Genomic DNA, 25501 nt, shown 5'->3' on the forward strand with positions numbered 1-25501 from the left:
CTCCTTCCCTGGCACATGAGCTTGGGTGTGCTGGCACCAGGGGTGCCTGCTGGATGCAGGCAGCTGCCCCTGCTGCTCCTTGCCCTGGGGAGACCACAGCTCATCCCCTTCAGCAGCCCTTTGGCCATTGCACCGCCCCACTGCTGCTGCCAAAGCCAACACTGCCCACCTGCCACTACTCCCTTCCAGCCTTCGGCCTCTCACCATCCCCTTCCCATTTCCTTATCTCAGAACCAAGGAGGTCAGTGACTGAGTGGCTGGCACCAGCAGGTTCCAGAGTGCCTGGGTGGCTCTGCTGATGGCAGCAGCCCATTTCCATGCCCTGGGTGCCTGTAAGTGTTTCCCTCTGATGATTCAAATGCTCTGTTAACATTTCAGGAGCCACATCTCTGCTCTGAGGACAGACTGAGGGAGTTGGGGTTGTGCAGGCTGGAGAGGAGAAGGCTCCCAGGAGACTTTCTGGTGGCCTTCCAGGATCTGCAGGGGGCTCCAAGCAAGCTGGGGAGGGACTTTGGAGGGTGTGAGGGAGGGATAGGGGTCTGGGAGAGCTCTGAGGGGGGCAGGAATGAGGCCTGGGCCAGGGAGGCAGCAATGGGCACTGGCAGCCCAGAAGGCCAAGGGCAGCTGAGCTGCCAGTGCCCATTGGCAGAGGTGGAGGGAGAGGATCCTGCCCCTCTGCTCTGGGGTGTCAGGGAGGGATAGGAGTGGGGGGGCTGGAGCAGCACTAGAAGTGGGGAGCTTGAGCTTGGCTGTGAGGAAGAAGTTGTTGGCCAGGAGGGTGGTGAGAGCCTGGCCCAGGCTGCCCAGGGAGGTGGTGGAAGCCTCCTGGCTGGAGGTGTTTGCAGCCAGGCTGGAGGTGGCTGTGAGCAAGCTGCTGTGGTGTGAGGTGTCCCTGGGCATGGCAGGGGCTTGGAGCTGGCTGAGCCCTGAGCTCCCTTCCAGCCCTGACAGCTCTCTGATTCCATAAGTTGGGCATCCCTGGGCTTCAGCCTTGCCACTGGCTTAGGCCTGATGCCAAGAAGACCAAAACTCCCTGAGCAGACCTCACTTGCATCCTGAGATTGAACTCAGAGCCTTTGAAGACCGAGGGATGCTCTTCCCCAACTGCTTCCCCTCCATCCATCTCTCTCCCAAGGCATCCACAGAAGCTCTTCTGCCTCCCCCCCCATGGTTGCCTCCTGCATCCTCCTCTCCTTGGGGTGTTTGTCAGGGAACAAAGGGGCCTGTGTAAGCTGATGGAACCCAGCCCTGCCTCATCCCCTGCCATCAATATTTCATCAAAGAGCCTCTGAGAAGCCTGCAATTATCTGCTCCATCAATAATGCACAGGCTTGGCTCACCCAGCCTGGCCAGCTGCATTCCCTGCCTGCTGCTGCCTTCGAGCCACAGCTTTTCTGAGCTCACAGGCTGCAAAACCATTCCCCAACCTTGAATCCCAAAATTGATTCCCAACATTGATTCCCAACCTTTACTCCCAGCCTTCACTCCCAGCCTGGCATTGCTCAGCCACCCCCCACCTACAGCAGGCAGCATCCCCCTGGTGGGGACAGGGCCACATTTAAGGTTATCCTGCTGCTGCCTTCAAGCCACAGCTTTTCTGAGCTCAAAGCCTGGAAAACCATTCCCAGACCTTGATTCCCAGACCATGATTCCCAACCTTTACTCCCAGCCTTCACTCCCAGCCTGGCACTGCTCAGCCACCCCCCACCTGCAGCAGGCAGCATCCCCCTGGTGGGGACAGGGCCACATTTAAGGTTACCCTGCTGCTGCCTTCAAATTTCAGCTCCTCTAAGCTCAAAGCCTGGAAAACCATTTCCAGACCTTGATTCCCATCCTTTGCTCCCAGCCTTTGCTCCCAACCTTCATTCCCAGCCTGGCACTGCTCCCCCCCCACCTGCAGCAGGCAGGATCCCCCTGGTGGGGACAGGGCCACATTTAAGGTTATCCTGCTGCTGCCTTCAAGCCACAGATTTTCTGAGCTCAAAGCCTGGCAAACCATCCCCAGACCTTGGTTCCCAACCTTCACTCCCAGCCTGGCACTGCTCCCCACCGCCTGCAGCAGGCAGCATCACCCTGGCACTGCCTGAGAGGGGGCAGGGCCCCATTTAAGGTTATTTGAGCAGCTTTTTTCCTTCTCCCCCCCCCCCCCCCCCTTCCACCTCCTATCTCCAATCCACACGGAGTCAGCTGCATCTCTCCTTCCCCCAGGAGCCTGGGATGAAAGGCTGGGGATCTGTGTCTGAGCTGAAGGAAGCTTTGAAACTCCTCACACTCACTATTTGTTCTTCACTATCTTTCCTCTCCCCCTCCCTGCTCTATCATTTCCAAGCCTCTGAAGCTTCCTCTGCCTTCAGAGCCTTTCATGAGCCTCCCTCTCCTCCCTGTATTTGCTTAGACCAAGCCTGGTGTGCTCTCCCCCCCCCCCCCCCTCCTCCCCCCCCTCTTTATTTACTTAACAAATTGCTCCCAGCCACTTTGATGTCTCCCATTAGCTGGAATCAATTCATCTGCAGGCAGAGCAAAGCAGTGCAGTGCGTGCAGGCAGCTGCCAAGGAAAATCCTGCAGGAGGCAAAAATACCTCAAGAGATCCCCAAATGCCCCCCCCAAAATAACAATTAGCTTGGCCCAGAGGCTTCTGCACCCTCGTGGCATGGCCTGACCTCGTTGCTGGCTGGAGAAGGGCCAGCAGTGGCCCTTGGAACGGGGCTGAGGACAGATGAACTCCTTGCACTTTGTGAGGGTGAAGGAATCCGAGCCCCTGGCAGTGCTCCAGCTGCTGCTGCTGCTGCCTCCTGGTCTGCCCCCAGCTCAACAAGGAAGGTGGCCCTGGAGGAGCAGTGCAGCTCCAGCCGTGCATTGTCCTGCAGATGGGATAAGCTCCGACTTACACAGCAGAGAAGAAAGAAAAAGCCATGGAAGCTTAGAGAGGGGGTGGGAGGAGGAACAAATCCCAGTGCCCTCTCTTGGCTGTAGTAAAACCATCAGGAGAGAGCGAGCTGTTGGCTGCATTTCCTCTGCCTGATGTCATTGAATCCCAGAACTGGCAGGGCTGGAAGGGAGCTCAGGGCTCAGCCAGCTCCAACCCCCTGCCATGCCCAGGGACACCTCACACCACAGCAGCTTGCTCACAGCCACCTCCAGCCTGGCTGCAAACACCTCCAGGCAGGAGGCTTCCACCACCTCCCTGGGCAGCCTGGGCCAGGCTCTCACCACCCTCCTGGCCAACAACTTCTTCCTCACAGCCAAGCTCAAGCTCCCCACTTCTAGTGCTGCTCCAGCCCCCCCACTCCTATCCCTCCCTGACACCCCAGAGCAGAGGGGCAGGATCCTCTCCCTCCACCTCTGCCAATGGGCACTGGCAGCTCAGCTGCCCTTGGCCTTCTGGGCTGCCAGTGCCCATTGCTGCCTCCCTGGCCCAGGCCTCATTCCTGCCCCCCTCAGAGCTCTCCCAGACCCCTATCCCTCCCTCACACCCTCCAAACTCCCTCCCCAGCTTGCTTGCAGCCCCCTGCAGCTCCTGGGAGGCCACCAGAAGGTCTCCTGGGAGCCTTCTCCTCTCCAGCCTGCACAACCCCAACTCCCTCAGGCTGTGCTCACAGCAGAGCAGCTCCAGCCCTCTGCTTCTCCTCCTGGCCCTGCTCTGGACACCTTCCAGCCCCTCCAGATCCTTCCTGGCACAGAGGCTCCAGCACTGGCCCCAGAGCTGCAGCTGTGGTCTCAGCAGAGTGGAGCAGAGGGGCAGAATCCCCTCCCTGCCCTGCTGGCCACACTTCTCTTGCTGCAGCCCAGGCTCTGCTTGGCTCTCTGGGCTGCAAGTGCTCCCTGCTGGCTCCTGCTGAGCTTCTCCTCCCCCAGCACCCCCAAGGCCTTTTCCCCAGGGCTGCTCTCAGGTCAGACCCTGCCCAGACTCCCTCCTGTCCATCACCTCCCCCCAACCCCATCCCAATGATCCTCCCTGGGCACAAACCTCTACCCAGCCCCATCCCAATGCCTCTCCCTGGGCACAAACTGGTACCCAGCCCCATCCCAATGCCTCTCCCTGGGCACAAACTGGTACCCAACCCCATCCCAATGCTTCTCCCTGGGCACAAACCTCTACCCAGCCCCATCCCAATGCCTCTCCCTGGGCACAAACTGGTACCCAACCCCATCCCAATGCCTCTCCTTGGCTACAAACTAGTACCCAGCCCCATCCCAATGCCTCTCCTTGGCTACAAACTGGTACCCAGCCCCATCCCAATGCCTCTCCTTGGCTACAAACTGGTACCCAGCCCCATCCCAATGCCTCTCCTTGGGTACAAACTGGTACCCAGCCCCATCCCAATGCTTCTCCTTGGGTGCAAACTGGTACCCAGTCCCATCCCAATGCCTCTCCCTGGGCACAAGCTGGTACCCAACCCCATCCCAATGCCTCTCCCTGGGCACAAACTAGTACCCAGCCCCATCCTTGGGACAACATTTGGGTGGCTTTCTCAGCGGGACAAAAGTTTCAGCAAACCAAAGCATTTCCCTGGGGCTCTGCAGTCCCCCTGGGGGTGTTCCATGTTCCCTGGGGGCACCACGAAGCCTCCTAGCCCCTGACACCTCCTCAGGAGGCACCAGCCGAGGAAGAGGCAGTAAATAAATGGCTTTTTATCTGATGAAACCGAGGCTGAACTCCTTCCCTGTGCAGCAGGGATGGAGGGAAGCAGGAAGGGAGGGGTTGGGGGGGGGCTATATATTAGCTAAAGCATTACAATTCAATTGGAGACTTAATTGGATTGCACTGAGAAGCTCTTCATGTGAGCCGAGTCGGTGTTAATAGAGACACCACATCTTCTGGCCTCTTCCAAAGCAGGAGGAGGGTGGTAGGAAGGGGGAAATAGGGGGGTGGGGAGGGTGTTGGGGGGCGATTACCATCTCTAGGAAGCTCCCAGCCCAGCTGCCGCCTGCTGATAGCGTCTCCTACAAGGCAATAAAAGCTCCTGGGTGACACTGGGGAAGGGAGCCGGGCGGGGGGGAAGAAATCAGCGAGGGAATGATCCTTGCTGGAGAGCTGACAGCTCCGCGGCTGCCCCTCGCCGCTCGCCTGCTTCTTTAAGATAAGGCTGAGGAAAGCGGCGGTGCCGGCAGCGGGGACCGCGGCTCCTCCGCCAGGCGCTCCTGGGTCGTTTCGCTCCCAGAGGAAGGGGAAAAAAAGGAGCAAAACCCCCCTCCAAAACAACCCCAAACCCCCAACGACAACAAAAACCACCCTGCAAAAGCCCAAAGAGAGAAACCCAGCAGCTAGGAGCAGGTGGGATGGCTTTGGAGAGTCAACTTTGGCTGAATAAGCTCCCGGTGCGTGCAGAAAGTGGTTGTTGGGGGTTGTTTCTGGCCCTCCCCCCTCCCATCCCAATCATAGAGCTCTAGAGTGGTTTGGGTTGGAAAGGACCTCAAGGATCATCCAGTTCCAACCCCCCCTGCCATGGGCAGGGACACCTCCCACCAGCCCAGGTTGCTGTCTGTCCCCCTCCAGTGGGGGACAGGCAGAGTGATGTCCTCAGCCATGTCCCTTATCAGAGAGGCCAGCCTGGTGGAGTCCCCATCCCTGGAGGTGTTGCAGAGGGGACTGGATGTGGCCCTTGGAGCCATGGTTGAGTTGTCAGGAGGTGTTGGGTGACAGCTTGGATTTGATCAGCTTTGAAGTCCTTTTCCAACCTGATTGATTCTATGAAATCCCCCTCCTGAGATCAGAGGAGGGGAGCAGGTTCTGCCTCTGGGCTCCTTCTGGGTCTTGGGAGGGTTTTCTTTAGGATCATAGAATCAGTGAGGTTGGGACAGAACTCAGAGCTGATCAAGTCCAAGCTGTCACCCAGCACCTCCTGACAGCTCAACCATGGCTCCAAGGGCCACATCCAATCCCCTCTGCAACACCTCCAGCCATGGGGACTCCACCACCTCCCTGGGCAGCACAGCCCAAGGGCCAATTCCTCTGGCTGCCAACAACTTTCTCCTCCCCTCCAGCCTCAACCTCCCCTGGCACAGCTGCAGACTGTGTCCTCTTCTTCTGGGGCTGCTTGCCTGCCTGGCACAAGAGACCAACCCCCAGCTGCTGACAACCTCCCTGCAGGGAGCTGCAGAGAGCAAGAAGGTCTCCCCTGAGCCTCCTCTTCTGCAGGCTAAGCAAGCCCAGCTCCCTCAGCCTCTCCTCCCAGGGCTGTGCTCCAGACCCCTCCCCAGCCTCCTTGCCCTTCTCTGGACACCTTCAAGTCTCTCAATGGCCTTCTGAAACTGAGGAGCCCAGAGCTGGACACAGGACTCAAGCTGTGGCCTAAGCAGTGCTGAGCCCAGGGCACAATCACCTCCCTGCTGCTGCTGGCCACACTCTGCCTGCTGCAGGCCAGGATGCCCTTGGCCTTCTTGGCCCGCTGGGCACACTGCTGCCTCCTCTTCAGCTGCTCTCCACCACTGCCCCCAGCTCCCTCTCTGCCTGGCTGCTCTCAGCCACTCTGGCCCCAGCCTGCAGCACTGCCTGGGGTTGCTGTGGCCAAAGTGCAGCCCCTGGCACTTGGATGTGTTCAATCTCCTGCCCTTGGCCTCTGCCCATCTGTGCAGCCTGGCAAGGTCCCTCTGCAGAGCTCTCCTACCCTCTCACAGTTCAACTCCTGTCCCCAGCTTGCTGTCAGCTGCACATTTCCTGCTGATGGACTCCATCCCCTCCTCCAGATCATCAATCAAGATATTGAACAGGATGGGGCCCTAGGACAGCAGCCTCACCTGTCCTTCAAAACAAACATGCTTCCAGCAGCTGCTGATGTGAAGAAGTGGAGGGGGGCAAAAAGGAAGAGAGAGAACCTCCAGGTGTCTCCAGCCCTGGTGACAGGGGTTGCTGTGCCCCACTCTTCAGCTGGCAGGGGTTTTACTGCTGGTGCTGTGACCCTGCATTAGTGTCCTGCTTGCTGATGAATCCACTTGGCTGGCTGATAGCCTCCCCTTGCATTTCAGCAGCCACCATCAATCTCTCAACACCCTGAGTCAGCACACTGAGATCACCCAGCACCAGGCAGCACAGGCTGCTCTGAACTCCCACCACCATCAGCAGCTCCTCCTTGCACCATCCTGAGCCCCTACCACCCTAAATAGCTCTCCTTGGACCATCCTGAGCTCCCACCACCCTAAATATCTCTCCTTGGACCATCCTGAGCCCCCACCGCCCTAAATATCTCTCCTTGGACCATCTTGAGCACCTTGACCCTCTACACTTGGATCATCCTGAGCCCCTACCACCCTAAATAGCTCTCCTTGGACCATCCTGAGCCCCCACCACCCTAAATAGCTCTCCTTGGACCATTCTGAGCACCCAACTGAGCACTGGGCTCCTCATCACCAGGGCAAAAAGCTCATTAAAGAAGAGGGGAAGGAAGTGATGAGTTCTTAATCCCCTTGAGAAGAACAATGGGCACAAAATGTGACCTGGGCTCACACCAGCTGGTTTAAGGACCTCTTCTGGGCACTGGCATAAAGGATTTTAAGGAAATCCCACCCAGTCCACCATATGCTGAGCCCTGTGCCTCTGGGAGCTCACTGAGGCCAGAGCAAGAGCAGGACAGCCTCAACCCAGCCTGGAAGCTGCTCCTGATGTCCACGGCCAGGATTGGGCTAGAGGAGCATCATCTCTGGACAGGGGTGAGCAGCATCCCCAAGGACAGGGGTGAGCAGCATCCCCCTGGGCAGGGGTGAGCAGCATTCCTCGGGGCAGGGGTGAGCAGCATTCCTCGGGGCAGGGGTGAGCAGCATTCCCCTGGGCAGGGGTGAGCAGCATCCCCCTGGGCAGGGGTGAGCAGCATCCCTCTGGGCAGGGGGGAGCAGCATTCCTCGGGGCAGGGGTGAGCAGCATCCCCAAGGACAGGGGTGAGCAGCATCCCTCGGGGCAGGGGAGAGCATAATTCCTCTGGACAGGGATGAACAGCATCCCCCAGGGTAGGGTTGAGCAGCATCCCCCCGGGCAAGGGTGAGCAGAATTCCTCTGGACAGGGGTGAGCAGCATCCCCCAGGGCAGGGGTGAACAGCATTCCCCTGGGCAGGGGTGAGCAGAATTCCTCTGGACAGGGATGAACAGCATCCCCCAGGGTAGGGTTGAGCAGCATCCCCCCGGGCAGGGGTGAGCAGAATTCCTCTGGACAGGGGTGAACAGTATCCCCCTGGGCAGGGATGAGCAGCATCCCCCAGGACAGGGGTGAGCAGCATCCCTTTGGGCAGGGATGAGCAGCATCCCCCTGGGCAGGGGTGAGCAGCATTCCCCCTGGGCAGGGGTGAGCAGCATTCCGCCTGGGCAGGGGTAAGCAGCATTCCCCTGGGCAGAGGTAAGAAGCATCCCTCGGGGCAGGGGTAAGCAGCATCCCCCAGGACAGGGGTGAGCAGCATCCCCCTGGGCAGGGGGGAGCAGCATCCCCCAGGACAGGGGTGAGCAGCATCTCTTTGGGCAGGGGTGAGCAGCATCCCCCGGGGCAGGGGTGAGCAGCATCCCTTTGGGCAGGGGTGAGCAGCATCCCCCGGGGCAGGGGGGAGCAGCATCCCCCGGGGCAGGGGGGAGCAGGTCCCAGGCCTCCGCAGCTCCGGGCGCGGAGCGGCAGCCTATGTGGCTGACGCTAGATGGGGCTGGAGCCGCGCACTGGGACTGCAGAGCAGAGAGCGGCAGCGCAGAGGCCGGGAGGTACTTTCGGCACTCACAGCATCCTCAGGCCTGCAGCCGCCACACCACTTGCAGCACCCTCTCCCTTTAGCATCCCCCTCTCCTCTCACATCCGCCTCTCCCTTCGCAGCACCCTTGGTCCTTGCATCATCCTCACGCCCTGCATCACCCTCTCCCTTTGCAGCATCCTTTTCACTTGCACCATCCTCATTCTGTGTATCCTCTGCCCTCACAGCACCCACACCCCTTGAAGCATCCTCCCCCTTTGGAGCCCCCTCTCACCTCATAGCACCCTTTCCTCTTGCATCCCCCTCTCCTCCCTCAGCATTCTTTCCCCTTACAGCACCCTTATGTCTTACAGCACCCTTGGGCACTTCAGCCTCTCCCCCCTTTGCAGTACTGTCTCTGCCCTTTCAGCTTGCAGCACCCTTATCTTTTGTATCCCACTCTCCCCTTGCATTTCCCTCTCCACAACACCCTACCCCCTTGCAGCACCCACAGCCCCTTGCAGCAACCTTGCTTCTTGCAGCAGCTTCATCCTTCCCAGCACCCTCTCCCCTTGCAGCTTCATCCTTCCCAGCACCCTCTCCCCTTGCAGCTTCATCCTTCCCAGCACCCTCTCCCCTTGCAGCTTCCTCTCCCCTCACAGCAGCCTCATTCTTTGCACCTTCTCCCCTCCCTTTCCAGCACCCTTGGTCCTTGCAGCACCTTCACCAATTCCAGCACCCTTGGTCCTTGCATCCCCTCCACCCTTTGCAGCACCTCCTCCCTGTGCTCCATCCTTTTCCCTTGCAGCATCCTCAGCCTTCACATCTCCCTCTCCCCTTGCAGCACCTCCACACCTCTCAGCACCTTCACACCTCTCAGCACCCTCATCCTTCACACCCTCCTGTCCCCTTGCCAGCAGACAAGGACCAGGCCCTGAGGTGCTGGGCTGGGCAGTGGCTGTCTATGCTGGAGGTCCCCTTCCAGATCATGTAGTCAGGTGCAGGACCCCCCCCATTTTCCTCAGAGATCACTCAGCAGATGGAAATGAGGCCAGCAAAGAGGTCCCAATGCAAGAATCCCTGCTCCCCACCCACCACCACCACCACCACCGCCTGCTCTTCCACACCAGGGTGTGTTTTTGAGGGGACAATCTGCACACCTGAACTCTCATTTGAGGTGAAGAAAGCGCCAGCAAGGGGAGGGGGGGGAAGGCATTTCAGTCTTGCAGCCCTGCAAAGGGCCCTTTGGCTTGCAAGAACCCAGCACGGCCAGGCCAGCGGGCTAGGGGTGATGGGAGCAGGGAAAGAAAGGCTTTGGAGAAGGAGCAAATGTTTGATGAGGCTGGAGAAAACGCCCTCCTAAGCGTTAAGTGCTGCTGGTAAATTATTCATCGGCTGGCGAGAGAGAGAGAGAGAGAGGCACAAATCTCTTCAGCAAGAGGGCAGGAGGGTAGGAAAACACGCTTAGGCTGAGCCCAGCAGAAAGCTCAGCCTAAGGTCAGAAAGCTCAACCAGCCTCAAACCTCGCAAAGCCTCACAGAGGGCGGCGGGGGGTGGAGGCGGGATGGGGGGGGGGGGGGGTGTCTAACATCCCGGCCCGAACCCACGCAGAGGATTTTTTGCTGCCTCCATGGGACCAGGGCAGGGTTTCCCCCGGCGTCTCCAAGGTCTTTTTCCACTTCTCCGTCGCTGACACTCTTCCTCGTGGCTTTCTCCTCCTTCCCCACCCCTGCCAGCAGCTTTTAATGAGCGCATTAAGGAGCGGATCCAGAGCAGCACCTCCGAAGCCGCAGGGCAGAGCCGGGGGGATCGCGGTTTGATCAGCCCGAGCAGCCCCGGGAAGAAGTGACAAGGCTGTGATCAGCCAAGATTCCCCCCCCCCCTTAGACATCTTTCCCCCCCTCCTCGTTCCCGCCCAAGACCCCCACTGCGGGGGGTTCGGAGCCTGTCATGTCCCTTCTCCCTCTCCTACACAGGCTCCATTAGCAGGGTGTCAGCCCCGATTCCCCAGGCTGTCAGGAGATGACTTCTGCAAGGGCTTGCTGAGGCCAGCAGAAAGGATTCGTGCTTTAGGCTGGGGGGGGGGAGAAAAAAATATAGGGATAAAAGTAGAAATGAAAATAGAAAAAATAGAAACGAAAATAGGAATAGAAATAGGAATAAAAGCAGAAAGAGAAGGAGAAATGAAAATAGAAAGAAAATAGAAATGAAAATAGAAGTGAAATAGAAATTAAAATAGAAATTAAATAGAAATGAAAATAGAAATTAAATAGAAATTAAAATAGAAATGAAAATAGAAATAAAAGTAGAAAAAAAGAAATAAAAGTAGAAAAAAGATAAATAAATAATGAAATTAAAAGTAAAATTAAATAAAATAAAATAAACACAAACATAAAAATAAATAAATAAACGTAAATAGAAATAAAAATGAAACAAAAAATTAAAAGACATAAAAATGAAATTAAGAATAGAAATAGAAATCAATAAAAATGAAAGTGAAAAAATAAAAATAGAAATAAAAATTAAAATAAATAAAAATAAAAGTGAATAAAACAAACAAAAAAGTAAAGAAACAAAAAGTAAAGAAAAATAAAAGTAAAAAATAAATAAGACTAAAAAGGGAAATAAATAAAAATTAAAATGAAAAAATAGAAATAAAAATGAAAATAAATAAAAATAAAAGTGAATAAAAATAGAAAAAAGTAAATAAAAGCAAAAGTAAAAAATAAGTAAAACTAAAAAGGGAAAATCAATAAAAATGAAAATTAAAAAAATAAAAATAGAAATAAAAGTAAAGAAAAATAAAAGTAAAAATAAATAAAACTTAAAAGGGAAATAAAAATGAAACATGAAACAAAAATAAAAATACAAATACAAATACAAATACAAATAAAAATAAATGACTATACAAATAATTAAAATTAAAATTAATAAAACTAAATATGGCAATAATAAAATTAAAGAAAACTATAAATGAATGAAATTTAAATTAGAATTAGAATTAAAATGAAAAATAAAAATCAAAATTAAATTAAAAATTAAAATTAAAATTAAATAAATTAAAACTAAAACTAAAATAAAAAACTAAAATAAACAAAAGTAAAATAAAGAAAAAGTAAAACTAAAAATAAAACTAAAAATAAAATAAAGAAAAAGTAAACTAAAGAAAAAGTAAAACTAAAATGAAAAATAAGAATAAAAATAAAGAAAAATTAAACGAAAGACAAATTAATATAATAGTAAAAGTCAATGAAAATAAAATGGAAAAGGAACAAAAATTAAAACGGAAAAAATAAAAAGCAAAAAAAAAAAAACCAAAACTAAAAGCAAAAAAAATTCGACCCTAAAAAGTGAATAAAAATAAAACTTGAGCAATCAAAATGAAATTGAAAACAAATCGAAACGAAAATGCAAGGAAGCAAAGAGAGAAATAGGAGCCACTAACAGTTTGCCTTAACATCCGAAAGCCCCAAGGCAAGGTAAAACCAAACGTCGCTAAAGAGAAGCAACCGGGGGAAGCAAACAATGCGAACGGAGAAGGAGCGGCAAGAAGCAGGCACAAGAACAATGAGCGGCGAAGGCAGCTGCTAGCAGGCTGCCGCCGCGGGCTGGGCGCTGGGCAGCGGCGCAGGAACCTCCGTGCCCCCAGCGATGCTTCGGGGAAAGAAAAGAGATGGCAAAGCCACCCAAGGCTTGCGGAGGCCTTCCCAGGCTCCTCAGGCTTTGAAGAGCCTTCCTCCTTCCGGCCGCTCCCCGATCCCCCCCCCCCCTGGCTCGCATGCCCTGGAGAGGAGCCGGGGAGGAGGCTTCCAGGGGGCAGCAGCAGCAGGAGTGAAGTGAAGCAAAGCCAAGCGGTGCCAGGGGGTGCAAACGCCTGGCACACGCCACATAGTGACGCCAGGCTTGGATTCTGGGGGGGGGGTGGCCAACCCTGGGGGCTTCTCTGAAGCCCTGGGGCAGCTCAGTCCACCCAAGAGGCATTTAAGCCGTGCTGGAGGCACCCTTGCCCCCCTCCCCGGTCCCCATTGCAGGTTTCCATTAGGCTGGGCATGGACAAGGGAAAAAGCAATAAAGCTCAGTGGGTTGGAGGAATTCAAACAGCTGGAGGAGGGAACAGCAACAGCAACAAAAAAATTCATCACTTTGCCCTTTTTCCTCTATTTTCTTGATGCTATTAATGTGTTTTTTTATGGCTGTTATTTTATTACTCATTTTCTCCTTGCTGCACAGCCTGAGTCCTGGGGAGAGAGAGGGATTGTGTCGAAGGAGGGGTTGGAAGACATTGGGTTGGAGGAATAACTGGGGGGTGAGGGGGGATGAGGGGAGTAGAAGGGGGGGGGTGGTGTGGTTTGGGGCACTAAAGAGCAGCCCCCCTCCCCCCCTCCCCCCCCCCCCCCCCCCCAATTCCCTCCCAGCTATTTAATAAGCAGAATTGGGGTTTAATGACCTGTTAGCTTTTAAAGCCAGCTGGCTGAGAGTGCAGGAAGGTATTAGGAGCAGGAGGCTTGGGTCTGAATTAATCCAAGGGCTCCATTTAGCAGTACAAAGAGGTGGTGGAGGAGGAGAAGCAGCTGCCTTTGCCATTTTCTTTTCTCCTTCTTATTTCTTTTATGTTTTAATTTCTCCCCACCCCTCCCCTCCCCCTGGAGCAGGAAGGTAGGAGCTGGAGGTGCCTGAGGTCTCCCCCATAATGCAAGGGGAAGAGGAGAGAATGGGCTAAGTGGCTCTGAGCAATCAGATGGAAGCTGTTCCAGAGAGTGCTGCTGGTGAGATGCTGGCTTGGCTTTGTTCCCCCCCACCCCACGACTCCAGCCCCCCAAAACCAGCCATCAGGCATTGATGCTCCCTGGGCATGGCAACAGAAGTGGTTGGTGCAACCAGGCTGTGGATAAAAGCCCTGCTGCTCCCAGCAGTGCATACCTGGGAGGAGAGGACAGAGCTGGGAGGGGGCTTCTGACTGATTTTCACTGGTCCAAGGCAAGGTAAAGACCAGCATGGAGCTAGCAGGGGGGTGCAGAGGGCAGGGAGCTGGGGTGGCAGTGCCAGCTGCTCTCCTGGCTTCTTACCTGGCAATCAAATGGGTGCCCAGGGCCTGCATGAGGCTCCTCACCCCTCTTGAGCCTGCTGGTGGTGGTGAGGCCCAGGCTGGGATGGGCATCACTGCCCAGGGGGGTCAGGAATTCTGTTGGTCTCTGTGGAGGGAGAGGCAGTGAGCTGTGGGAGGGATGGATGTGGTGATAGGGATGAGAAGAGGCCACCCCACTGCATGGCACCTGTCCCACCAGCCACATCCCCACGATGCCATGGGCTTGGCCATGCTCATCCCATCTTTGCCAAGTGCAAGAGGAGCTTGGGGCAGAGAGCCAAGCTGCAGTGATTGAGGTCCAGAGAAGGGACCAACCAAGCTGGTGAAGGGCCTTGAGCACAAGCCCTGTGAGGAAGAGCTGAGGGAAGTGGACATGGTCAGCCTTCAGAAGAGGAGGCTGAGAAGAGACCTCACCCCCCTCTACAACTCCCTCGAAGGAGACTGGAGCAGGGTGGGGGTTGGGCTCTTCTCATACACAAGAAGTGACAGGACCCCAGGGTGTGCCAGGGGAGGTTCAGGTTGGGTACCAGGACAAACTTCTTCACAGAAAGGGTTCCCAGGCACTGAGACAGGCTGCCCAGGGAGGTGGTGGAGTCCCCATCCCTGGGGGTGCGGAGATGTGGTGCTGAGGGACATGGCTGAGCAGCAGCGCTTGCATTGCAGGCTCTAGGGAGTGGTTGGACTTGGTGATCTCAGAGGTCTCTTCCAACATCAAGAGTTTGTGATTCTGTGATTCTAATGCTGGGCTGCCAAGGCAAGGAGGAGGAAGAGAAAGAGGAGGAGGGGAAGGGGAATGTTTAGGGGAAGCAGAAGGGAAAGGAAAAGGGGAAGGAGAAGGAGAAAGGGAAGAAAAAGGACAAAAGGAGAAGGAGAAGGAGAAGGAGAAGGAGAAGGAGAAGGAGAAGGAGAAGGAGAAGGAGAAGGAGAAGGAGAAGGAGAAGGAGAGAAAGGGAGAAGGAGAAGGAGAAGGAGAAGGAGAAGGAGAGAAAGAGAGAAGGAGAAGGAGAGAAGCAGAAGGAGAAGGGGAGAAGGGGAGAAGGAGGAGAAGAAGGAGAAAGGAGCAGCCCCACGCCCAGCTCAACCCGTCCTGGGAGGGCAGCACGTTGGTACCCAGGGATGCTAAAAGCCTCTTCTCCAGCGGGTGCTGGTCCCAGCCTCGGTGCCTACCGGGCGCTGTCCTTCCGGGCATCCCAGCCGCCCCCTGCCAGACGCTGCCGGCAGCCCTAATGTGATTTGCCTGCCCCTCATTTCCCGCGCCGGGCCCTGCCGGCCCTGCTCTCCTCCGCCAGCCTGCCTTTGATAGACTCCTGGTTAATCCAGTTAGAAGGGGGAAGTTGGAGCTAATGGAATAAGTGATAGAGTCCACGTGCTCCTTGCTGCTGCCAGCGCTGCCAAGGTCACCGGCAGCGGCGAGCCCCGGCCCCGGGCAGCCTAGCAGGGACGACGAGCCCCGGCCCCGGGCAGCCTAGCCCCGGCCCCGGGCAGCCTAGCGGGGACGGCGAGCCCCGGACCCGGGCAGCCCAGCGGGGGTGGCGAGCACCGGACCCGGGGAGGCCAGCGGCAGCAGGGGCAGGTTTGGGCGGTGGGAGGGAGCTGCCCTGCCCCACTGGCACCCTTGCTAAACCCCAGCATCCACTTATTTCGCTGGGGAGCATGGGGAAAGGGTATAGGAAAGCCATTTCTTGGCTGCAAGAGCGGTCAGGCACTGGAACAGGCTGCCCAGGGAGGTGTTGGAGTCCCCATGCCTGGAGGTGTTGAAGAAACGTGTGGCCATGGCACCTGGGGGGCATGGTTCAGTGGTCAGCAGTTGGACTTGATGATTTTTAGAGGGGCTTTCCAGCCAAAAGAATTCGATGGTTCTGTTGGGTCTGTTCAGCCTGGAGGAGAGAAGGCTCCAGGGAGACTTACAGAGGCCTTGCAGTACCTGAAGGAGGCTGCAGGGGAGATGGAGAGGGACTTTGGACAAGGGCTTGTGGTGATAGGATGACAGGCAATGCAATGAAGCTGGATAAGGGGAGATTGAGACTGGAGGTTAGGAAGAAGTTCTTTCCAGCGTGGGCGGGGAGAGACTGAAAGAGGTTGCCCAGGGAGGCTGTGGATGCTCCCTCCCTGGAGGTGTTCAAGGCCAGGCTGGATGAGGCCCTGAGCAACTTGCTGTAGCGTGAGGTGTCCCTGTCCATGGCAGGGGGATTGGAACTGGCTGATCTTGAAGGTCCCTTCCAACCCAAACCATTCTGTGTTGTACGGTTCCATGATTCCTGTGAGGAGCAGGGAGTTGGCCTCAGTGCTCCTTGTGGATCCCTTCCACTTTGAAACATTCTGTGCCTCTACGATTCCATGACCCAGCCTACCCTGGCTCGCCCCTCCCCACACTTCCCCACCTTGCAGAGGCTCTCCCGGCTTCAGCAGCTGAGCAATCCAGCCGGCTGCCTGCTCCTAATTGCCCGCGGGCGTGGGCACCAGCGAAGTGGCCCTCGCTGGGGACTAGCTCCGTGCCCGCACCTCAGCCTTGCCTCGTTAGTGCAGCTAACGAGGGCAGCGAGCCCGGAGGAGGCGTCCGGAGGCATCTCCGTGCCCTTCCTCCTCTCCTCCTCATTAACACCATCAGCATCACCTCCCTTGTGGGGCCGCCGCCGCCGCAGCCTTTCATTGCGCCGCTCCCGAGCTCCTCCAGCATCAAAGGCGGGCTGAGGACCGCTCCCCCGCCCTGCCGCGGGGAAGGGATGAGGGAGGATAACATCATGCAAAATGCAACAGTTTAGGGCTCAGGCTGCAATTACCGGGCCCGGTGGCCAGCTGCTCCCCGCCGCGGCTGCAGCCAAGGCCAGCCCGGCCCCGCCAGCCCTGCCCGGCCGAGCCGCGCGTCCTCCTAATTCAATTAGCGCTGCCCTGAACGATCCCTTGGGACGCCTGGGTGGAAAGCAACAAATTTTCCTTAACAAAGACATTCCCTGCTTGCTTGCTTGCTTGCTGGGTTGGTTTCCCGCGGCTCCCCCCCATCCCCGCCCCCCGAGGTTCCTCACCAGCTTGGCTCTCTCCTGCCTTCTGCCACGATGCTGTGGTGCAGCTTGTAACCCTTTGATTGACAGCTGTCGATCAGGGAAGCGTGACTGGGGTTGGAAAAGACCTCTCAAAACCACCGAGTCCAAGCATTAAGAGACGGCGAGCAGCAGACTGACTGGCAGCACTGCTGCTGAGCCAAAGGGCCTCGGAGGGTTTGCTGGCTCAGCAGCAGGAGACACTGAGCAGAGGAGGATGATGGTAGCCCCCCAAAAGAAGCCTTCCTTGTATCCCCCAGAAGGATGATGCTCCCCCAAAGAAGCCTCCCTTGTATCCCCCTGGAAGGATGATGCTCCCCCAAAGAAGCCTTCCCCCTCCCTCTCTGGCAGAGTGATGCTCCCCAAAATGAGCCTTCCTTGCACCCCCTTGCCACACGATTTGGGGATTAAAACCCTCTCCACGTTTCAAAGTGGAGTTCAAACCTCAGCCAGCCAGGCAGGCAGAAAGGGAAGCACATGGCGATTCCCTACCTCCCCCCTCCCCCCTCGTTTGCCTGCCAGCTCCGAAGTGGGGGGTGGCCAGGCTGGCGTGGTGACAGTTTGCACCTCGTCACTGTGACAATCGGGTGCCAGGCGCGGAGCTGCTTCTGCCCCTAGCCGGCAGCCCTCCCCTCCACGAGGCTGGGGGAGCTCCGGCTGCCGCCAGCCTGCTGCGTTTTCTCCTCCCTGCCTGGAAAACTCTCCGGCCCTGGCTCGTCCCTTCCTGCCAGCGGCTGTCCCCACCTGCCAGCACGCCCCCACAGTGTCACGGAGCCCTTTCGATTGGCAAACACCCCAAGGGTCCTCCTCCAGGCCAACCATTTCCCAACCCTGCCCAGGCTGCTGCTAAGCCGCAGCCCTCAGCACCACCTCCCTGCGGCTCTGAATCCCCTCCAGGGCTGGGGGTAGAGCCCTCTCCCTGGGCAGCCTGTGCCAGGGTCTGGGAACCCTTTCAGGGAGGAAGTTTCTTCTGCTGTCCAACCTAAACCTCCCCTGGGGCAGCTTGAGGCTGTTTCCTCTCCTCCTGTCACTTGTCTGATGGGAGAAGAGACCAACCCCCACCTGGCCCTTGCAGGGAGCTGTGGTCTCCCCTCAGCTTCCTTTTCTCCAGGCTAAACGCCCCCCAACCCCCTCAGCTGCTCCTCCCCAGACCCTTCCCCAGCTTGGTTGCCCTTCTCTGGACCCACTCCAGCACTTTCTGTGCTGAGGGGCCCAGAAATGAAGGCAGCACTCAAGGAGTGGCCTCCCCAGAGCTGAGCACAGAGGCACAATCCCTGCCCTGCTCCTGCTGGCCACACTACTGCTGATCCAGGCCAGGATGCTGGTGGCCTTCTTGGCCACCTGAGCACATGCTGGGGCATCTTCAGCTGGCTGAGACCAACACCCCCAAGCCCTTTTCCACACCAGCAACTCTGCCCCCAGCCTGGACAGTGCAGGGGGTTGTTGTTGCCCAAGTGAAGGACCTGGCTGCTTGCCTTTGTTGAACCTCATCCTGTGTGCCTCAGCCCACTGACCCAGGCTGGCCAGGACCCAGGGTGCTCAGCACAGAGGGGCACAGAGGCTTGAGCTGACCTTGAAGGTCCCAAGGGCTGAGCTGGGCTGAGCAAGGGTGGAGGTGGGGGAGGCTGCAGGTGGGGCAGGATGCTGGTGGGGGAGGTTGCAGGGTGGGGAAGCTGCAGGGGGGTGAGGTTGCAGGATGGGAAGGCTGCAGGAGGGGAGGTGCAGGGGGGTGAGGTTGCAGGATGGGAAGGCTGCAGGGGGGGAGGCTGCAGGTGGGAGAGGCTGCAGGTGGGAGAGGCTGCAGGTGGAACAGGATACTGGTGGGGGAGGTTGCAGGGTGGGAAAGCTGCAGGGGGGTGAGGCTGCAGGGTGGGAGGCTGCAGGGTGGGAGGCTGCAGGGGGGTGAGGTTGCAGGATGGGAAGGCTGCAGGAGGGGAGGCTGCAGGGGGGGGAGGCTGCAGGGGGGGGAGGCTGCAGGGGGGGAGGCTGCAGGTGGGGGAGGCTGCAGGTGGAACAGGATACTGGTGGGGGAGGTTGCAGGGTGGGGAGGCTGCAGGTCGGGGAGGCTGCAGGGGGGGAGGCTGCAGGGGGGTGAGGTTGCAGGATGGGAAGGCTGCAGGAGTGGAGGCTGCAGCCGGGGGAGGCTGCAGGTGTCTGCGTTTGGCCTCAGCTTTTCCTCCCGCAACAGTTTGGTTTGGTTTGGGTTTTGTTTCCCAGCCGCAGCCTTTCCTTCCCTCCAGCCTCGGCGTTTTGCTGAGGTCTTTGATTCCTTTGTCTCCCGGAGCTGATCAAAGCCTTTTGTTCTCCTTTTAGGTTCCAAAGCGGCAAAGTGCAGGGGGATGAAAGCGGGGGGGGGGGGGGAGAGGTGAGTTGGGGGGGGGGGGGCAAACCCGGGGGTATTTGCTGCCTCTAGGAGGGGTCGGGAGAGGGCTGGGGGGGTGGGAGGCTGCACCTCAGCGCTGCCTTTTGCTGCTGGCTCATCCCTGGTGGCAGGCTTTTAATCAAGCAGCTGCTCCAGAGCCTTTCCCCGTGGCTACTGCTAATGGAAGAGGGGTTTGAGACCCCGCAGAGGTCCTGGGGGATGAGTCCTATTTAGCGGGGAGCCCCTTTTAACCCATCGTTGGGCTTGTTGGGTTAGATGACGCTCTCATGATCCCTTCCAGCCCGGATCCTGGGATTCTCTGATGCCCTAGAAGCTGCCCTAGACCTCAGGGCACTTCCCTGAGCAGCCAAAGCTGAGCTCAGGAGCACCCAGACCCCTGGGAGGAGTGGGTGGAATCTCTGAGAGGCCAGAGAGCAGCTGAGGTTTTGACACCTGACTCGAGGCCGTTGGGGAGTGCAGATGGCCCAGGGTTTATTGAGCTGCTCTTTGGGAGCAGAAGCAGCCCAGGCAAGCAAAGCCTTTGGCAGCTCCCCACACTAAAACAGGAAAAGAAACCAAGATGAGCTCAGGGAGTCCCTTCTGCACTGCCACCTGACTGGGGCAGGCCATGGGGTGCAAGGGAAGGGGGCAGGATAAGCAAGGATGCTGCAGGATGGGCTGGGGCTCCTCACACCCCCAGGATGGGCAGGGGTGCAGGGGCTCCTCACACCCCCAGGATGGGCAGGGGTGCTGAGGCTCCTCACAGCCAGGCACAGGCAGGGATGCTGAGGCTCCTCACAGCCAGGCACAGGCAGGGGTGCTGAGGCTCCTCACAGCCAGGCACAGGCAGGGATGCTGAGGCTCCTCACAGCCAGGCACAGGCAGGGGTGCAGGGGCTCCTCACAGCCAGGCACAGGCAGGGGTGCAGGGGCTCCTCACAGCCAGGCACAGGCAGGGATGCTGAGGCTCCTCACAGCCAGGCACAGGCAGGGGTGCTGAGGCTCCTCACAGCCAGGCACAGGCAGGGATGCTGAGGCTCCTCACAGCCAGGCACAGGCAGGGGTGCTGAGGCTCCTCACACCCAGGCACAGGCAGGGATGCTGAGGCTCCTCACAGCCAGGCACAGGCAGGGGTGCTGAGGCTCCTCACACCCCCAGGATGGGCAGGGATGCTGAGGCTCCTCACAGCCAGGCACAGGCAGGGGTGCAGGGACTCCTCACAGCCAGGCACAGGCAGGGGTGCAGGGGCTCCTCACAGCCAGGCACAGGCAGGGGTGCAGGGGCTCCTCACAGCCAGGCACAGGCAGGGATGCTGAGGCTCCTCACAGCCAGGCACAGGCAGGGGTGCAGGGGCTCCTCACAGCCAGGCACAGGCAGGGATGCTGAGGCTCCTCACAGCCAGGCACAGGCAGGGATGCTGAGGCTCCTCACAGCCAGGCACAGGCAGGGGTGCAGGGGCTCCTCACAGCCAGGCACAGGCAGGGGTGCAGGGGCTCCTCACAGCCAGGCACAGGCAGGGATGCTGAGGCTCCTCACAGCCAGGCACAGGCAGGGGTGCTGAGGCTCCTCACAGCCAGGGACAGGCAGGGGTGCAGGGGCTCCTCACACCCCCAGGGTGGGCAGGGACGTTGTGACTCCCTGCAGCCCCAGGACAAAGTCTGCCCTGTGTCCCTCAGGTCCTGCACTGCTTTCTCTTCCTCTCTGCCCCTGTTTGGCCTCCTCTTGCTGTCCATAAGCCGAGCTCAGGACTAATCCCTGAGCTGAGAGCCTGGAAATCCAGCCTTCAAGCATCCCTTGAAGCTTGGAGCTGCCTGAAGGGCTTGAGGGAAGTTTCTTCCCCCTGCAAGCTCCCAACAACCTCTGCTACCTGCGGGGGGGAGCTGCCCAGGATCACAGCCAGCTGGGCTGCGGCATCTCCCTCAGACCAAATCCTGCCTTCCAGGCAAGGAAAAGAGAAAAGAAAGGATCCTTGGCAGACAGGAGGAGGGCAACCTGGCCTCACCCTGGCCGCCAGCAGCTCCCTGCTTGATTTGCATGGCTCGGGGTCTGTCTGTCTGCCTGCCTGGCCGAGCCGCCGCCGCCGCCTGAATTAAGCAGCCAGGGAGCCCAGGGCCGGCTCTGCCTTCCCTTGCCTCTCCCCCCCCGCACCTTGTTTGGTTGTTTCCACTCCCAGCTCTTACATATATTAAGGCAGGGCTGGAGGGGGGAAGGAGATGGGGGGGGGGAGAAGCGAAAGAAGGGAAGGGGAGGGGGGAAAAGAGAATTAGAGCTCCGGGATCAAAACAATAATCAGCTAAATGAATTCCGCAGCACTTTCCCGCATGACTGCGAGAGGTAATTTAGTGCAGCAGCCAGCTGGAAGCAAAGGGATTAATTCTGCACTTAGTGACACCCACGTGAATAATTCATCACGCACAGACACCCCCCCCACCCCCCCCACCCTCCTTTTCCTTGACCCCTCCCCTCCCCCGCTCCGGGCACTCACTCCCAGGACCCTCTCCCCAGCAGCCCCCGGAGAAGCTGCAGCATCCACAGCCCTCCCGAATTCACGTTCAGGAGAGGGACTGAGGCTGGGGCCTGCAGAATGAGCTCGGTCAGGCTCAGGGGTCGCATCCCAAGCTGTCCCGGAGCCAAGGGCTTAGGGGGGTGGGGGGCTGGAGGGAGGGTCCCCTCCTGCCCGGGAAAAGCAGCCGAAAATTGCCTCCTCCCCGCTGCGGCAGCCCTGGGGACCGGCAAGGGCTGGGGGCTGGAAGGCAGGGAGGCAGCTGGACGTTTATCACCGCGCTTAACCAGCCTGGAGACGTGGAACAGCCTCTCCCGAAGCCCCCTGCCCGGAGCCCTGCCTGCCCCCGGCTCGGATTTCCTGGGAATAGGAGCACGTGCCCGAGAGCCCTGGGAAAGGGAGGGATGGGAAGCGCCGGGGCCGCAGCGGCGCCGCTTTAGCCGGCTGACGGCGGCAGGACCCGAGCCGAGCCCCGAGGGATTAACCACCCCCGGATCCAGCCCCGCTGACCCCCCGCCTGAGAGGTTTGGAGAGAGGGTAGAAGCTCTAAGGAGCCACCTCCTGCCCTGCCCCTCTCCCTGCCCCTCTCCCTGTCCCCCTCTCCCTGCCCCTCTCCCTGTCCCTCTCTCCATGTCCCCGTCTCCGTGTCCCCCTCTCCCTGCCCCTCTCCCTGCCCCTCTCCCTGTCCCTCTCTCTATGTCCCCCTCTCCCTGTGCCCCTCTCCCTGCCCCTCTCCCTGCCCCACTCTCCCTGTCCCTCCTTGCCTTGAGGTTAGAATCACAGAACCATCAGCGTTGGAAGGGATCCCAAGGCTCAGCCAGCTCCAACCCCCTGCCATGCCCAGGGACACCTCACACCACAGCAGCTTGCTCACAGCCACCTCCAGCCTGGCTGCAAACACCTCCAGGCAGGAGGCTTCCACCACCTCCCTGGGCAGCCTGGGCCAGGCTCTCACCACCCTCCTGGCCAACAACTTCTTCCTCACAGCCAACCTCAAGCTCCCCACTTCTAGTGCTGCTCCAGCCCCCCCCACTCCTATCCCTCCCTGACACCCCACAGCAGAGGGGCAGGATCCTCTCCCTCCACCTCTGCCAATGGGCACTGGCAGCTCAGCTGCCCTTGGCCTTCTGGGCTGTCAGTGCCCATTGCTGCCTCCCTGGCCCAGGCCTCATTCCTGACCCCCTCAGAGCTCTCCCAGACCCCTATCCCTCCCTCACCCCCTCCAAAGTCCCTCCCCAGCTTGCTTGCAGCCCCCTGCAGATCCTGGAAGGCCACCAGAAGGTCTCCTGGGAGCCTTCTCCTCTCCAGCCTGCACAACCCCAACTCCCTCAGTCTGTGCTCACAGCAGAGCAGCTCCAGCCCTCTGCTCCTCCTCCTGGCCCTCCTCTGGACACCTTCCAGCCCCTCCAGATCCTTCGTGGCACAGAGGCTCCAGAGCTGTCCCCAGAGCTCCAGCTGTGGTCTCAGCAGAGTGGAGCAGAGGGGCAGAATCCCCTCCCTGCCCTGCTGGCCACACTTCTCTTGCTGCAAGCCCAGGCTCTGCTTGGCTCTCTGGGCCACCACCTCCCTGGGCAACCTGTGCCAGGCTCTCACCACCCTCCTGGCCAACAACTTCTTCCTCACAGCCAATCTCAAACTCCCCATTTCTAGTGCTGCTCCGTCCTCCCTGACACCCTCCAAAGTCCCTCCCCAGCTTTCTTGGAGCCCCCTGCAGATCCTGGAAGGCCACAATCAGGTCTCCTCAGAGCCTTCTCCTCTCCAGACTGCACAACTCCCTCAGTCTGTGCTCAGAGCACAGCAGCTCCAGCCCTCTGCTCCTCCTCGTGGCCCACCCTGGGCTCATTCTGGTGCCCATCCAGCCCCTGAACTTCCCTGTGCCACCAGCCTGCCCAAAGCCACTCATCTGGGTGGCCAAGCTGCTGTTGGCTCAAGGAAGCTGCCAACAGGTAGCTCCATGCAGGTCTCACCTCACTCCTGGCCTCCCCAAACCCCCATGGTCTCCAGGAGCCTTGGCTGGAATCACAGACTTAATAAGGTTGGAAGAGGCCTCAGATCTGATCAAGTCCAAGCTGTCACCCAGCACCTCCTGACAGCTCAACCATGGCTCCAAGGGCCACATCCAATCCCCTCTGCAACACCTCCAGCCATGGGGACTCCACCACCTCCCTGGGCAGCACAGCCCAAGGGCCAATTCCTCTTGCTGCCAACAACTTTCTCCTCCCCTCCAGCCTCAACCTCCCCTGGCACAGCTGCAGACTGTATCCTCTTCTTCTGGGGCTGCTTGAACAGCCCCAACTCCCTCAGTCTGTCCTCACAGCAGAGCAGCTCCAGCCCTCTGCTCACCCTGGTGGATCTGCAAGGCATGAAGACAAGGGCCTCTACCAGAATCCCTTTGAGAGGGTGGATGGGTGAGGAATGGCCTCACTGCAGTGAAATCCCAGGCTCCCATCCCTCCTCCTGCCTCCAGGCTCGCAGCTCCCACTCCTGCCTCAGCTTCTTCTGGGGAGAGAGCAATCTGGGCTCCTCCAGCTACAGATCCTGACCTCAGCCTTGGCTTGGGGCATTCAAACCTCCCTCTTTAAATCATGAACCACAGAAGGGGTTGGGTTGGAAGGGACCCTCAGGATCCTCCCAGTCCCTCTCCCCCAGCACCTCACCTCTGATGCAAGGAGCTGCAAGCAGAGCCCCACGGTGGGGCTGCCCCAGGACGTGGCTTGGAGCTCCATGCCCTGGGAAAGCAGAAGAAAGGTCACAGCCTGTGCTGGCCTCTGGCTTTCTGCCAGGGCTTTGGTGGCTTTGGCATCACCCAGGTGCTGCCCCATGGAGAAGGGCTCTTGGCAAGGGCTGGTAGTGATAGGAGGAGGGACAGCAGCTTTGAGCTGGAAGAGAGGAGACTGAGACTGGAGAGGAGGAAGAAGTTCTTTGCAGTGAGGATGGATGGGGAGACTCTGGAGCAGGTTGCCCAAGGAAGCTGTGGGTGTCTCACCCCTGGGAGTGCTCAAGGCCAGGCTGGATGAGGCCCAGAGCAGCCTGAGCTGGTGGGAGGGGTCCCTGCCCGTGGCTGGAGGGGTTGGCTCTGGCTGATCTTTAAGGTCCCTTCCAAGCCGACCCACTCCACACTCCAGGAGAAGTCCAAAGCAGGGATCCTGGCTAACCCCTGGGATGCTGGGGTGGAGATGCCCTCCCCCACCGTGCCCCCAGGTCCCACCACCCCCAGGTCCCATCACACCCCCCCCTTGCAGCTCACCTGCACGCTGAGGCCGTCCACATGCACCGCAGAGCCCTGCGCCCGCAGCTCCCGGAGCACGCCGCCGCTGAGGGGCAGCACTGAGTGCCCCAAGGGCATGAGGGGCCCAGGAGCATCCCAGGCTGGGGAGGGGGAGAGAGCAGAACCTGGTACCTCAGGACAGAGCCGGTGGGGGGTGAGGGAGAGCGTCCTTAGCTGGGGGGGTCCAGACTCAGTGGCTGTGGCTGGGTAATACTCGATGGCCAGGGCTGTGTCTGCAGGGAAGAGGGCGGCCACAGCTTGGCCTTGGAAGAGGAAGGAGGTGTTCCAAGTTGGCTTCTCTGGGGGTCCAGCTGCCTGGGACATCTTAGGAGACAATAACAGAGTGGGGGGAGGGGAAATGATCTTTTAGTTACCTCCTACCCCTAGAGAGAAATGAGCAGAGGGAGAGGAGATGTGGTAGGGAAAGGAAAGCCTCTGAGCCGAGCCCTGCCCTGCCTCTGACTTCTGGGGAGGAGGGGAAAGGGTTGGGGGGGGAGGGGATGGAGCTCTGCAGGCTTTTGGGGGGTCCCTCTAGCCCCCTCCCCAACCCTTCTTCCCCAAGCATTAGCCCAGGAGGTATTGAGCAGGGGGCAACCCCTGGAGC

The 25501-nt window shown here is 58.2% G+C and overlaps 1 protein-coding gene across 1 annotated transcript; it reads right to left on the reverse strand.

Moving 5' to 3' along the window:
• Nucleotides 1-12798: 12798 nt before the first annotated feature.
• On the reverse strand, nucleotides 12799-25221 carry LOC137444031 (coiled-coil domain-containing protein 33-like). The gene is made up of 4 exons (XM_068144345.1): nucleotides 24877-25221; nucleotides 24287-24358; nucleotides 13708-13833; nucleotides 12799-12879 (listed from the first exon to the last, which is right to left on the reverse strand). The coding sequence occupies exons 1-4, from the start codon at nucleotides 25219-25221 to the stop codon at nucleotides 12850-12852; spliced, it is 573 nt and encodes a 190-aa protein (XP_068000446.1). The 3' UTR covers nucleotides 12799-12849.
• Nucleotides 25222-25501: the final 280 nt, after the last annotated feature.

The sequence above is a fragment of the Melanerpes formicivorus genome, unplaced genomic scaffold (assembly GCF_026170545.1).
Source record: "Melanerpes formicivorus ecotype bairdi unplaced genomic scaffold, bMelFor1.0.p_v2 SCAF_10, whole genome shotgun sequence".
Taxonomy (NCBI): Eukaryota; Metazoa; Chordata; class Aves; order Piciformes; family Picidae; genus Melanerpes; species Melanerpes formicivorus.